Here is a 14,978-nt window from a genome sequence, read left to right as displayed (position 1 = left end):
CCATATTGTACAGAAAGAGTTGGCATAGCAGGCCTAAGAATGCTATCTTTAGAAAGGCGTGCTTGCAAAATTAGCCATTGGCTAGCATGTAGGAACCTGAATTTCAGAGGGGTTCCCATCATTTCATCATTTCCTTATTGAAAAATGTGGTTCAGTGTGCCTAAGCTGCTTTTGCAAAAAATATGGTTTATGCAAATACTTGCTTTCCTTCTGGGAGTAAAGAATTTTAGTACTGCCAGGCAGACGGTGTCTAGGTGACCAGCCCTAATAAAAACCTTGGGCACTAAATCTTTAATGAGTTTCCCCGGTAGATGACATTTCACACATTTGTCACAAGTCACTGCTGAAGGAATTAAGTGCCTCCTGTATGAATCCACTGGGAGAGGACTCTTGGAAGCTTGCACCCGACTTCCTTCAGACTTTGCCCATATACTTTTTCTCTACAGATTTTGCTTTGTATCCTCTCACTGTAAGGAAACTTGACACTTCATTATCACTCTCTCACTTCACTTTTACCTATTTCACTGAGAAAACAAAATTGGTCAGATGAGTCTATCTTTATCTTCCCACCATCAACTCTAGCAACTTACTTCCAGCTGTCCCCATATACTGTGGCTTTCCTCTTTTATGTGATATACTGTCCTTGTCCCTGTCTAAGGCTAACTCTTCTAACTGTGCGCTAGATCATATCCTCTCCTTGCTTACTCAAGACTGTGATCCTGCATTTATCCTCTACCTTTCTACAAAGATTTTAATGAGTAGATAAGCTGATGTACTATCTTGTATATTTAAAAAAATGACCTTCTCTTGACCCCACATCTGCTATGCCCCTTTATCTTATTGTCTCTCTTTCCTCACTTCCTACTCCCTCTTGAACCCACTCCAATCAAGCTTTTGATCTCATCATTCCACAAAAACCACTTTTATCAAGATGACCAACAATCTCCATGTTTCCAAAATCATACTGTCAATTCTTTGCTCCCACCTAATTCAGGACATTAGCAGTATTTAAAACAGTTCATCAACTTGATCCTTAAAATGCTTTCATTACTTTACTTTACTTCCATAACCCTAAGTTCTCCTCATTTTCCTTTAATCTCACTAACTGCTCCTTTCAGTCTCTTCTGATGGATCTTCCTTCCCCTTCCTGACTCCTAACATTAGAGCCTCCCAGGACTCAATCCTTGGCTTGCTTTCTTCTCCAGGGACTACTCCAGTCTACCACTAGGTGATCTCAAGCAGTCTCAAAGCTTTAAATATCATCTATATATTGATAACTCCCTAATTATAAGTCTTCCTAGATCTTTCCCCCTAACTTTAGATTCATTTATCAGGAGATCCCATCAATACATCAACTTTGATATCTAATTAACATATTACAACCTGAAACCTTGACATCCTTCCCAAATCTACTTCTCTCACATCTTTCCCCAGCTCCATTCTTCTACTTTTTCAGGCAAAAACACTGAATCATCCTAGCCTGCTGCTTCTCTCTCACTCCAAACCATCAGTACTCTCTGTAAGCTACCTTCAAAGAATACCTCGAATCCAACCACTTATCTCTTCCCTCCAACAATCTCCTAACTAGTCTTCATGCTTCCATTTTTGCCTAGCCCTAGTTTCCTCCCCACATAGCAGTAAGAATAATCCTTTTAAAAGATGAATCAATCAGATCGCTTTACTGTTTTTTTCCAGTAGCTTCCTTATACACATCATCTAAACCCTCTATCACAGCCTGTCTCTCTGACTTCACCTCCCCCAGCTTCCTCTTCTTCAGCCATACTGGCCTTCTTGATGTTACTCAAACATGCCAAGCATGGCCCATCAGCACCTTTACAAACACTGTTCCCTTGGTCTGGAATGCTCCAGAACAAATTATTTGTATGGTTCCCTCCTTCACTTTAGTCATATATGTGCTCTGAAAGACCATAATGGCCTCTCATTGCTACCTTCTATAAAAACAGTATTCTGCTCTATCTTCCTATCCAGCCCCACCCCTGCCATCTACTTTCCATCTCTATCCTTTATTTGCTTTATTACCTATCACTGCATGAATTATATATCTATATTGTTGGTCTTTCTCCACTAGAATGTAAGTCCCGTGAGAGCAGGACTTACTGCCTTTTTTTTTTTTTTTTTTGAGGAAGATTAGCCCTGAGCTAACTGCTACCAATCCTCCTATTTTTTTTCTGAGGAAGACTGGTCCTGAGCTAACATCCATGTCCATCTTCCTCTACTTGATATGTGGGACACCTACCACAGCATGGCTTGCCAAGCGGTGCCATGTCGACACCCAGGATCCAAGCCGACAAACCCCAGGCCGCCGAAGCGGAACGTGGACACTTAACTCCTGTGCCACTGGGCCGGCCCTGGACTTTTGCTTTCGGTTTTGTTTTTCCACAGTTGTACCCCTATATACAGAATATGGTATATGGTACAGAATCAATGAATGTCTTCATAATTAATTAATTTAATATTTCTATTGATGACCCAATTTAACTATGTCCTCATGAGAGTTTCTCTGGAGAACAGCAGCATAAATTAAACATAAAGCCTCTTAAAGAATGATTTTTTGGGAGCTCCCAATGAACACAATTTAAATAAAAATACTTACTCTGCTCTGATTGCACCACCCACCAATTAGATGGACGCCTGGAAATTCTTCGACTTCTTGTGACAGTCAAAGTCACTTCTTCAGGTACAAGTTTGTTCTCCTTGGACTCATTTGAAAAATGCTTCTTTTTACCTTTCTTATCTTTTTTCTGAATCGCTGAATGAGGAACATTGGTGCTACTTTTCTCGCTCCCTGAAATAAAGAAAACCATAAAAACAATTCACAATCTACAGAACCAGAGTTTTGAGAAAACTACAACAGATTAAAAAAATAAAACAACCTCCTTCAACTATAGGAACTTCTTAAATTTATCCTGTGGGCTTCCTTTCATCTCTCATTTTTTAAAAGTCATATGTTCTCAATAAGATTTCTGTCACTTAAATGCAACCTTTCACATTGCTTGATAACTAACATATCCTCCTAAGCCAAAAAAACAAGCATACACTGAAAAGCAAAAATAAAATATATGGTGCCTTCCAACTACTCACCAATGTCCCAAATAAAAAAGGGTAACTACTGCTTTTCTGTTTTGAAATAATTGATGTTTTTTGTCAATCTTATTTTTGGAAGATGAGATTTAAGGTGAGTTTTCTCTAAAGAGATCTTTTCTATATGAAGGAAAAAGGTTGTTTCCGTGAATAGAATTTAAAAAGAGAAAACAGAATGAAAAGAAACATGGATATAGCAAGCAACACATAGTTAATGAAAAGGTTTGGCATCAATAGTAACTTCATTTTACTACAAAGGCAAATGGGTAAGAAAAGAATCTAACAGAAGGGACAGATAAATTCTAATTTTGTTTTTGTGATGGACTACTAGGAAGAAGAGGAAATCATGGAAATAAAGGCTATTTTAATGTAAATATTGCAGCTGAGAGGGGCGCAACCACCAAAATGGGTTGGACAAAGGAGAATTTCTTTTTTTAAGACATAAGTTCAAAAAATGCTATTAGAAAAAATGTAAAATTTTCTTGACCATCAAATACATCAAGAAACCAGCATTTATTAAGCACCTGAGACAAAGATTTCCATGGGGTCCAAGGAAGAGATTAAAATCCTATCAAGTAGGAAAGATTCATAGAGTAAATAAATTGCACAAAAGTGTGTAAGACCAATGGAGCAGGCATTATATATAATCATATAATTAAGTATTAAACTCTACAGAATAAAAAGAAAAGAAGAAAGGAGAATATATAATAGGGGCTGAAATCTGGAAATACAGAAAATACAAGACTAGAGCTTTCACTAAAAAGGTAAATTTGGGGAAATAATTCAGACAGAGATGATATCTAATACAAAGGAATAATTTTCTCAAAGTATGACTATAAAGGAAGAGCAAAGGGTAAACAATTAAACTTGGGGAATATGGAGAGTCACCAAAATTTATAGGTGAAATGAGGAAAAGTAATCAATAAAGAAGACATAGAAGGAAATCAAACAAAGAAATAGGGAGGAGAATCAGGACATTACAGTATCAGAAATTAGCTAATGCTTAGTTAGGACAGAATGAACACTGCATCTTAGTCATCTTTACTATCTATAGCATATAACATTGTGTTTGGCACATAGGCTTTCAATAAATAGGCACTGAAATAATGAATTCAGGCTGAAGCCAATATTTCACTAGGCAATGAAAAGGCAAAAGTGCTACCCAACATGAGCTATTTTAGGTACTATTCAGATTTTTGATACTCAAAGTATGTTTCACAGATCAGATATATCAGCATCACCTGAAAGAGATTGTTTGGAAATACAGAATCTTGGGTCCCACCCCAGACCTACCTAAATCAATTTAGTAATCAGTATTTTAACAAGATCCTCAGGGAATTCAAATGCAAATACAAGTTTGAAAAGCACTCTTCTAGGTAATTTGGTCATTCTCTCGTTAAATTTGATTGGGGAACAGAAGGACAGAAGAAAATGAGCCAAATTACATCAAGATCCCTTACAGTAGTATCACTCTCTAATTCTGTTTTGAGGATAAGCTATAGCATTTGGCAATATTTTGAATAAAGATAAAGAGAACTGATTCATGCTTATAAAAAAAGTAAAAGAAAAATAGTAGCTTCAATGATACTGAACCAGGTACAAAAAAGTTGATGAAAAAGGAAAGAATGTACTTTACCAATATAGTGCTTAATAATAGTAACAACCAAGATTTTGGAAGTGATGAAAATGGGAGATATTGGAAGAGCCATCATATATTAAGTAAAAACTCAACATAAAAGAAAACCTTTTAGGGAGTAGATGTAGAAAATGATAAAGGGTCAATTTACAAAACACTAAAGCAAGTATAGAGACTTTAACATGGTTGCCACTGATTAGTAGTTTAAGGAATTATCTGTATAACCGCAAGAATCCTCAGGGATGAACATCATTTTCCTGCCCCCTATCTCTACCCTCATCTCTGTTCTCCAACTCCTTTTCTTCTGTTTCTCCCTTTTTTTCTTCCCTTATGGTTGTCAAAAATATCCTCAGAAATTGCTTCAACAAATGAAAGGTGGTCATGACGACAGAGATTATTGCCCATGTTCACAAATCAACTTCTAAAACATCAACATGAACAATGATTTAAGGGAAAAGAATGTGAAGGGAAAAATGCCATCACCAAAGACTTGTGTGGATGATGACACAGAGAAAGAATATCATACAAAGTCAAAAACAAACCAATTAATATAATCATTTCAGAAATCAGTTCCAGATCAGGAAAGATTAGAAACTGAATAACAAAGAATTTAGAAAACTAATAAACAAGAACACATACAGAAGATATAACTGATATATGAACAGTTGGTAATGTGAAGAGAGTTACTTAGAACTGAGGGGACATATGTCATAAGTAGCATAATAGCTAGAAAAAGAGATGACTTGTAAGTGATAAATTTCTACCACTGTAGAAAATTTTGCATATTTACATGTAAAGGAGTAGGATTCTGAAGGTGGGGCATTTTTTAAAAAGCAAAATTATTCATCCAAAATAGAGTAATACTTCTGTCACTGGTAATAATGTATTCCGATGACCCACAGAGGTGATAAGTGCTAAGGCTAAGATCTTGGGACTATTTTAGGAGTAGAACAAATATTGTCCTGTTCTTGTGGAGCTTTCAGTCTAGACTCGAGTTAAAGTCAGAAATTCAGCAAGTAATTATAACTTTGATAAAATGAAAAGGTTACTATTGGAGCATAGGTAGGAACATATCGCGGTGAGGGACAACAATCAAAGAAAGTGATATTTAAACTGAGTACAAAACTTGGTAGTGGACCCAGGGTACATTTAGGAAAAATTTTCTAAGCAAAAGGAACAGCATATTAAAAGACCCACAGGTGAGAAAGTGTCTGTTCACAGAACTGGAAGAAATTAATTATAAAGCAACCCAGGAGATGAATCTGGAAATGTAAAGAGAAGCCAGGGGGTATGTGCATAAACTGGTACAGTAACCTGAGAAATAAATGACTCTAGCTTGGCTAAGAGAAGTAGCAGGAGGAATGGAGACATGTAACAGATTTGAAAGCTACTTAGAAAGAAGTTAAAAGACTGACTTTATATGGGTTGCCACGTAAATGAAACAGGAGTTAAAGATGACTCAGGTTTCTTTCTTGAGCCACTAGATTTATTATACCTCCATTTACGAAGATACTGAAAACTAGAGGATTAGTTTCCAATATGTTCAGTTTGAGAAGCCTATGAGACATCAAAAGTAGAAAAGTCAATTGACTCAACCCAAGTCATCAGTTTAGGCACTACAAATTTGTCAAGTGCCTTATGAATTACAGGAAAATTATCTCCAGAGTAAAAATATCTTTGGAATTAAATTGTCTTCATACTGTTAGTCTTTGAAACTCGGGGGGCCAGCCCCATTGCCTAGTGGTTAAGTTCACAGAGTCTGCTTCGGTCGCCAGGGTTTTGCCAGTTTGGATCCTGGGCACAGACAAGGCACCACTCAACAAGCCATGCTGAGGCAGCATCCCACATGGCACAACCAGAAGGACCCACAACTAGAACACACAACTATGTGCCGAGGGGCTTTGGGGAGAAGAAAGGGAAAAACAAAAAAGCAGCAGCAGATGTTAAATCAGGTGACAATCTTAAAAAAAAAACAAAACAGTTTAAAAAAAAAAGAAACTGATATGGTTGGCAGAATGGCCTCCCAAAGATGTACTCACCCTAATCACAAAATCTGTGGAAATGTTAACTTACATGCAAAGCAAGAGACTTTTGCAGTGATTAAGCTTATAAACTTTGAGACAGAGATATTATCCTGGATTATCCAGGCTGGCCCAATCTAATTACATGTGTCCTTAAAAGCGGCCATCAGAGAGAGAGAGATGAGACAATGAAAGAAGAGGCAAGTAAAATTCAAAACGTGAGAAGGCAGGCATTTTTGGTTTTGAAGATGCAAGAGCGGAGCCAAGATTCAAGGAATAGAGGTGACTTCAAGGGGCTGGAAAAGGCAAGGAAACAGATTCTCTCCTAGAGCCACGAGAATGGAATGCAACCTTGTCAACACCTTCATTTTAGCTGAGTGAGATTCATCTTAGACTTGCGACCCACAGAACTCTAAGAAAATAAATGTATGTTATTTTAAGCCACTATGTATGTGGTAATTTGTTAAGACAGCAATAGAAAATTAATACAATTGGTACGGAAATTAATCAGAATGTTATATTCGCTAACAAATATTGATGAAGATTTAATATCCATGAAAATTAGTTTGCAGAATATAGCAGGTACTCAATAAATGTTTAACATTTATAATCAAAGTGAGTATCCTTCAAGCACACTTTCTTGATATAATATTTTTCCTAATGAACTATGGATAAATCAAAATTCTGTACCTTCAAATTTTGTGAATTCATATTCTACTTAAGGGATTAGTGAGAAAAAAACTTTCTTGTAATTTAATTACCATCCTCAGTTTAGTCAGTTACTTTGTATTGTGTTTTCTTAAAATGGCCAGCTGCCAATTAGAAACTGAAGGGAGCAAAAAAATAAAGAACAATTCCAATAAAAAGAATATGGGACATGTCTGACATTTACAAAAGAGGTACACAAAATGGAAAAGGTAGCTTTTTTCCTTTTATTTTAAGCTGTATCTTTTAAATATACAAAGGCACACACAGACAAAATTGAAGTCTGACAACTACTATTTCAGGTGATATAAAGTCTATGTTATAGCCTACAAGAAGCTACACAAAAATGAAGTGAGTTGGATATGAGTTATATGTAAAATAAAGAGAGTCCAGAAAAAAGCTTGTAGGCTTTTAAGACTTTGTAGATTTACATTTACGTTGCATACTTCCCCACGGTACGCAGGGATATTACATAAACATAAAGTGGTGGAATAATGTTCATAGTTATATTTAATACAAACACTTACCCACAGTTGGCATCTGTTTTTTGGAAATATGAACATTGCTCATCTCTTTGCACTCTTTCATATTACTGCCTGAATTTCTTTGTAACTTGTCTTGGGTGACATGTGACATATTTATATTTTTATCTTTGGAATGCTCCATATCAACCTGTTCTTCAACTACATTGGCCTTAAATTTTCTTCTCTGATTTTGATTTACAGTCCTTTTGTTTCCAGATGATTTTCTGGCATTCTTAGAATACACTTCATATTCTGTAGATCTATAATTATTTTCCATTTCATCTGTCAAAGCACAGCTCCTACACAGTATTCTTTGTTCAGAGGGCTGAGATTTCTCTACTTGGTGAGCTTTACCAGAATGTCTGTCACTTGTCAAAGTCATAGGTGATACATTGTGATGTTTTTCTCTTGACTTCCTACTTTGAAGGAGTGTAGTGCTCTCAGCTGGGGATACTTCGCATTGTTTCAGAGGTCCAGCCTTTCTTGGTATGGTAATCCAAGATCGACTGGCAAAACTTCCAACTGATTCATCAATTATAAATTCATCCTCTAACAACTTCATATCATTTGCCACAGATGAATGAGGTGGAGTAGTTGCTATATGCCTAACAATAGGACTAAAACAGAATGTTACAATAAATAATAGCTCAAAAGAATAAAGGTCTTACCTTTCCTTAGTGAAGAAAATAAAATAATCTATATAGAAAGTAAAATCTACATAACTTTTAAAAAGCAGTTCACGTCTCGATTTTCCCTTACCCTTAAAAATCTTCCCTCCTTTTAAATTTTTTAAATATCTGATCACACTCATTTACAACTCTAATGGGATCATTAGAAATTTAGAGCTGGAAGGAAGCCTAGACATCAACTAATTTGATGCCCTCCTCACCCATTATATATATTACAATATTTAAACCCAGAGACATGTAAATACAGCCCAGATACATTGACAGACAGTCCAAAAATGCATGCCATAATTATATAGTGCTGTATTAAATTATATGTTTGTATAGATGTCTCATGGGGCCTGAATTTCTTCACATCCAAAACAAGGGTGGACAAGTTTATTTCTGAAATACCTTCAAGTGTAATATTCTAAGAAAACACTAATAAATTATACACTAAATTATATTATGTAAAAATTCATTCCAAGTTTGAGTAATTTACACACATTTTCATGTTTTAATATTGCAATCATGGTATAGAAATAAATGGAGTGTATCTAGAAAGGTAAGCACATTGGGATTAAACAGCACCTCTTCCAATTAGCTAGGAAAGCTTTCTAGAGAAGGAAGGAATCATTCAAAGGATAGTAATCTAATGGACTCATTTTGCATCTTCCTCCTTTTTATGTCAACAGCCTTGAGCAAACCACATACAGAAGTGAGCTATACAAAAGTAAACACTTAGGGTAAACATCTAAACTCCAGAGCTAGCACATGCACTCCTTTTTCTGCCTTTTTCACTTGGATAAAGATGCTTAACTATTTTTAGACATAGTAGAAGCAAAGCTAGAATGGAAGAATTGGATTATCAGTGTGGCTTTTTATTAAAATATACAAAAGGATTATGAAATGAAAATGTCTTCTTTACTCTTCTCATCTCAAATCCCTAATAAATCCTATAATGTAAAATAGTATGTAAATTGCTAAGAAATATACTTTCCTTTAATAGGTAGAGTTTTACAAGTTTATATAATTAGAAAATTCTAGAAAATCTAATAAAAAACAAAGTCAATATAAACAAGACTACAATAAATGAATGATTAAGCAGAAAGATTATTTTTCAACACTTAAAGAAATAATCAATGTTATAAATAGATTTAATTTGCTTTTTTGTGTATTATTTGTAACATCTATTAGTTCTCTATTAGTATATAAAGAAGTAATGCTAAGAATTTAAAAACGAAGCCTTCCCAAATCAGCCAATAAGAACTCTCCAAATCTGCTCATGTATTCTATTTCAAGGTTATTCAAACCACAGACATCCTTAGGAAATAACCTTGACACTTGCTATAGACTGAATGTTTGTGTCCCTCCCAAATTCATAAATTGAAACCTAATCTCCAATGTGATGGTATTTGAGGGTGGGACCTTTAGGAGGTGATTAGGTCATGAGAGGGGAGTGCTCATGAATGAAATTAGTACCCTTACAAAAGAGGTCCCAGAGAGCCCCCTCGCCACCTTCTACCATGTGAGGTTATAGCAAGAAGATAGCCATCTATGAACCAGGAAGTGGACCTCACCAGACATTGAATCTGCTCAAGCCTTGATCTTGGACTTGACAGCCTACAGAACTGTGAGAAATAAATTTCTATTGTTTATAAGCCACCCAGTCTATGGTAGTCTGTTATAGCAGCCCAAATGGGCCTAAGACAACACTATTAAAGTTCAGAAGAGAGAAAGATGACATCTGGCTAGGTGGAAAAATCAAGAAAGACTTCATGGCATTTGAGCTGAAAGATGGATAAGGTTTGGTCATGAGGAAATGCAAGAAAGACAATCAGAAGGAAGAACATAAGCAAAGCAATGAAGCAAGAAAGCACCAGATACAGCGAGTAGTTACATCTGGCTGCAGCAATTAAACATAAAATTAACTTTACTCACTGGTTTATCAAAAAGAACATTAAACAAAATTCTTTTTTTTTTGAAGATTAGCCCTCAGCTAACATCTGCTGCCAATCCTCCTCTTTTTGCTGAGGAAGACTGGCCCTGAGCTAACATCCATGCCCATCTTCCTCTACTTTATACGTGGGACGCCTAGCACAGCATGGCTTTTGCCAAGTGGTACCACATCCGCACCCGGGATCCAAACCAGCGAACCCCAGGCCACCAAGAAGCGGAACGTACAAACTTAACCACTGTACCACCAGGCCAGCCCCTAAACAAAATTCTTAATTACTTTTTTGGAAATAGATATAATTAGCCCATAAATGTAACATATTTGTATCTGATTTTATATTTGTATCATGATATCATATTTTAAGTAGCCAAAAACAGATTCAAATTTCTTTTAGGACTATTCTTTTGTTGACACAATCAGAAGAAATTAAAAAAAAGATTTAAAACCTTCATAGTGAAATATAGGCACCTTGACATAATTCTATTTCTAAATGCAGCCGTCATTCTTTGATATCATACAAACCAGGAAGTGTTGATGAGCTGTATAAACTCATTTTCTTTCACATCTAATTTAGTATCTATTAAATGATAGCTTTGGGGATGATTTACTGCTAAGAAACTACACTCTCCTTACCATGAGGCATAATTTCAATTAAAATTTGTGTCAATTAAGATTAACTTCTAAGTTAAACAGCATTAAAAATTCTTACATGTTGTTCTTGGATTGTGAAAGAAAAAATGTCTCAAAGGACAGTTTCGTAATAACTTACCTGGATTCACTTTTTCCTTTTACTGTTTCTAAAAACAATGTTGAAAAACTCTTTTTAGCTTCTGGTTGAATTTCATATTCTGAATCTTGTATTCTTTTCTGAGATGCTCCTGATGGTTTCTTCTCTTGTGGTCCTTCTGATACTTTATCCTCTATTTCTGAGACTTTACTCTCTATTGCTACTTTCTTCAAAACATCATCAAAGTTTAACCTAAGAGGTTAAAAGGAAGGCAAACTGAATGCTCCCAGTTTGCTAAGTTATGGGTTATCCTAAACTCCCTTACAGTAACAATATACACGACTTACAAAATTTTCCACTGAGCTTTTATTTAAAATTTATAAATGCTGATTTGTAACCTGCTACACAAAATACACCAGGAAAACTGCTCAGAAAAATTAAATTTTGCATTTATCAATAGAAAAAAAATAAGAAAGAATGGTTAAATCATACACCAAAAAAATGTGTACTTTAGAGCACTAATTATCAAACATTTAATACGAATTTGAATCATCTGGAGACTTTTATTAAAATGTAGATTCTGATTCAGTGGGTCTAGGACAGGGTTTGAGATTCTGTATTTCTAAAAAGCTCCCAGATAAATGCCATTGCTCTTGATCCTGAGCCACTGACTACACTTTGAATGGCAAAATCTTAAAATGTACTTAACTCCTTGGCTCCAATAATCACATAAGATGCTAAACAGAAATTACATTCATTACAGAGGTGCCCAGTAGTAAAGGACCTTCAACAGTCTACTTTGCTTCCTGAAGGCCAAAGGCAAAGGCCCAAGAAACAGACATGGTTTATCACAACTCATCCTCAATAATAGCTACCCTTTGCTACTCCAGAAAAGACCTGATACATACTTACCCTTGTAATTACAAATAACCTAGAGAAAATACAAATTGTTTCTCTTAGGAACTTACACAAAACTTACCATCAGGAAAAAATACTTTTTTCCATAGACTATAGAAAAATTTTACCGCCACACTTTTGTGAAATACACTTTAAGGCCTTCCTTATTAAATATAAACTCAATATATACTGAATGTGTTATGTTCATCCTATAGCATGTTAATATTCCTCAATACTTACTATTGAGGACATAAAAGACGAAGTTACTAACTTTTTACACCAAAGGTAAAATTTGTATAGAATTAGTTTTATTTAAATAAAAATTCACCTTTTTTTGGTTTTATGAGAACTCTCTGTACCTGAAGACAACATACTTATCGAATTTTTTAAACTGTGGGTCTCTCTCTTTTGGACAACAGACGCAACAGCATTTTTCGAGACAGATGTTTTTGCATCCAAAAGAACAGAAGCTGAACCAACAGACATGTAAAATTCCTCACTGACTTCATTGTGATGATCTTCTACTTTTTTACTTGACATTTTTCTTGAGTCAGGTGTATTTTTAGCACCAACATCAGTTGCCAAAATTTCCTGATGAACTTCATGGGCCTGAACTAGAATAAAATTGAAAAAGATATTAAAAAGTTTTTACATAATAATATTAGAACCAAATGTGCTTTTTTAAAATTCAGGAATAATTTAATTAGAAACAATTTTCAGAAGACTCATGGGTCATTAAGTTTATAATCACAGATCTAGGATTAAAATACGTAAGTAATTTAAAAGCTCTAACTTATGAAATTAATGGACTGAAGCACGTATTTGGTCCATACTCTGAAGTTTTAAAATGCCAGAAATCCTCCATCACAGAAAATTTACAATTTTATTGATACAGTCAATTTAGTTAAGATCTGACTAAGTCTAAAATAGTGAAGTAATCTTAGAGAAATTACGAGACTCAATCTTGAGGTTATGAAGTCGGTAAACTAGGGTAGCTAACTGTGCACATATTTATATACATACATACACATAAATAGATATAACCAATACATAGAGATATACAACAGATATATATGTGTGTGTGTATATATAAAGAGATTATAGATATAAAGAGAATATACATATTCTCTTAACCTTCCATCTTCAAATATCAAAGAAAAAGTAGAATGGCTGGGTGGTAGTCATACTAACTCATATTCTTAAAAAGCAAAGGTTAAAAATTCAAAATACAACCAATAAGGGCTTTTGTTTCTGGAACTAGATGGCATAGATTTACTTTTTCCTGCTTTTCCCTCTAAATACAACTAAATTCTCTGGAAATCATCCATCAAATGACAATTAAAAAATTCTAAAAGTTGGAAGGAAGAAGGTGGATTTGCTAGGAACTTCAAGCCGTAAGCAACAACAGACAATTTAGTGAATCCCCTGGGTTTTCTTTTTATCTCCCATATACCCTACACTAGGCTCTAGAGAGGTCTGCAACCTGGAACCACCAACACGGACAGGGGGGAAAAAAGCCTGTACTCTCTGGCCAAAAGATTTGGAGAAGGGAAACACAACAGAGAGCTAGTGGAGAACCCCAACTCCCACTCCACAACCTGGGCCGCGGGGCACTCCATTCCACTGGCTAGGGCAGAGCAGCAAAGCCTTAGGCTACGCCAGGCCCCACTCCGTAAGTACTATGGGACAGTGGCAGCAGAGGAGCAAAGCCTGAACCAATCCCATCCCCAGACCAACCCTGTCCCTGCTCCAACATCAGAGACGGCACCCATATGATCCACAGGCAGCTGAAGAGGTAGTGAAGCCTCTGACCTTCCCAGCCCCTGCTTCACAGACCAAGGTGACATTTTGATACGCTGGTAGTATTGACATCCCAGGTCATCCCAGCTCCTGCTTCAAACGAAAGCACCAACAGACAGCCTAATCTGAGGCAAGAAGAGCATAAGAGAGCTCTGCATCCCTCATCCAGTTCCCCACTCAGTCATATAAGGAGATCCAGTCCAAGCAACTTCTAACCTCAACCTCCACTTGGGTGAATAAGGACATCAGGATGCTCAGAAAAGCACCTTTCACCCACCCACACAGCACTAGCAAGAACTGAGCTGGAACCCCAGTAGCATCAGAAAATGACACAGATCAAAATACTACTGCTAGGACTCTGAACATTTAACCATCCTTGGAAATAAAATCCACAAAAATAGGCAAGAATCCATACATTAAACCAAAATAGGGCAATTTTTTCTATAACAAAAGATTTAAGTATAATCAAGTATCTCCTAACATAATAACCAAAATGTTGAGGATACAATCAAAATGACTGATCATATCAAAAACCAGAAAAAACACAAGTGAAAAAGAAAATATGATCAATGGACACAAATAAACAAGATGAATCAGATGTTGGAATTATTTAACAAGAATTTTAAAGCAGCCATCATAGGGGCCGGCCCTGTGGCACAGCGGTTAAGTGCGCATGTTCTGCTTCAGCAGCCCAGGGTTCGCCAGTTCGGATCCCGGGTGCGGACACGGCACCGCTTGGCATGCCATGCTGTGGTAGGCATCCCACATATAAAGTAGAGGAAAATGGGCACAGATGTTAGCTCAGGGCCAGTCTTCCTCAGCAAAAAGAGGAGGATTGACAGCAGATGTTAGCTCAGGGCTAATCTTCCTCAAAAAATAAAATTAAAAAAATAAAAAGCAGCCATCATAAAAGTGTTTTAGTAATCAATTATAAATTTTCTTCT

The 14,978-nt window shown here is 36.0% G+C and overlaps 1 protein-coding gene across 2 annotated transcripts in view; it reads right to left on the bottom strand.

Annotated features, from left to right (window-relative positions):
• CENPC (centromere protein C) overlaps positions 1-14,978 on the bottom strand; it is a 77,036-nt gene that overhangs the window by 45,080 nt on the left and 16,978 nt on the right. For both annotated transcript variants that reach the window (XM_046657147.1, XM_046657148.1), the window contains exons 6-9: positions 12,563-12,848; positions 11,380-11,589; positions 7,992-8,605; positions 2,615-2,806 (exon numbers count right to left, since the gene is read on the bottom strand). In XM_046657147.1, coding sequence (XP_046513103.1) covers positions 2,615-2,806; positions 7,992-8,605; positions 11,380-11,589; positions 12,563-12,848 — 1,302 coding nt within the window. The remainder of the gene's footprint in view (positions 1-2,614; positions 2,807-7,991; positions 8,606-11,379; positions 11,590-12,562; positions 12,849-14,978) is intronic.

Source organism: Equus quagga, chromosome 3, assembly GCF_021613505.1.
Source record: "Equus quagga isolate Etosha38 chromosome 3, UCLA_HA_Equagga_1.0, whole genome shotgun sequence".
Taxonomy (NCBI): Eukaryota; Metazoa; Chordata; class Mammalia; order Perissodactyla; family Equidae; genus Equus; species Equus quagga.
Note: the sequence above shows the minus strand (reverse complement) of the source record. Positions and strands in the feature narration are given on the sequence as shown.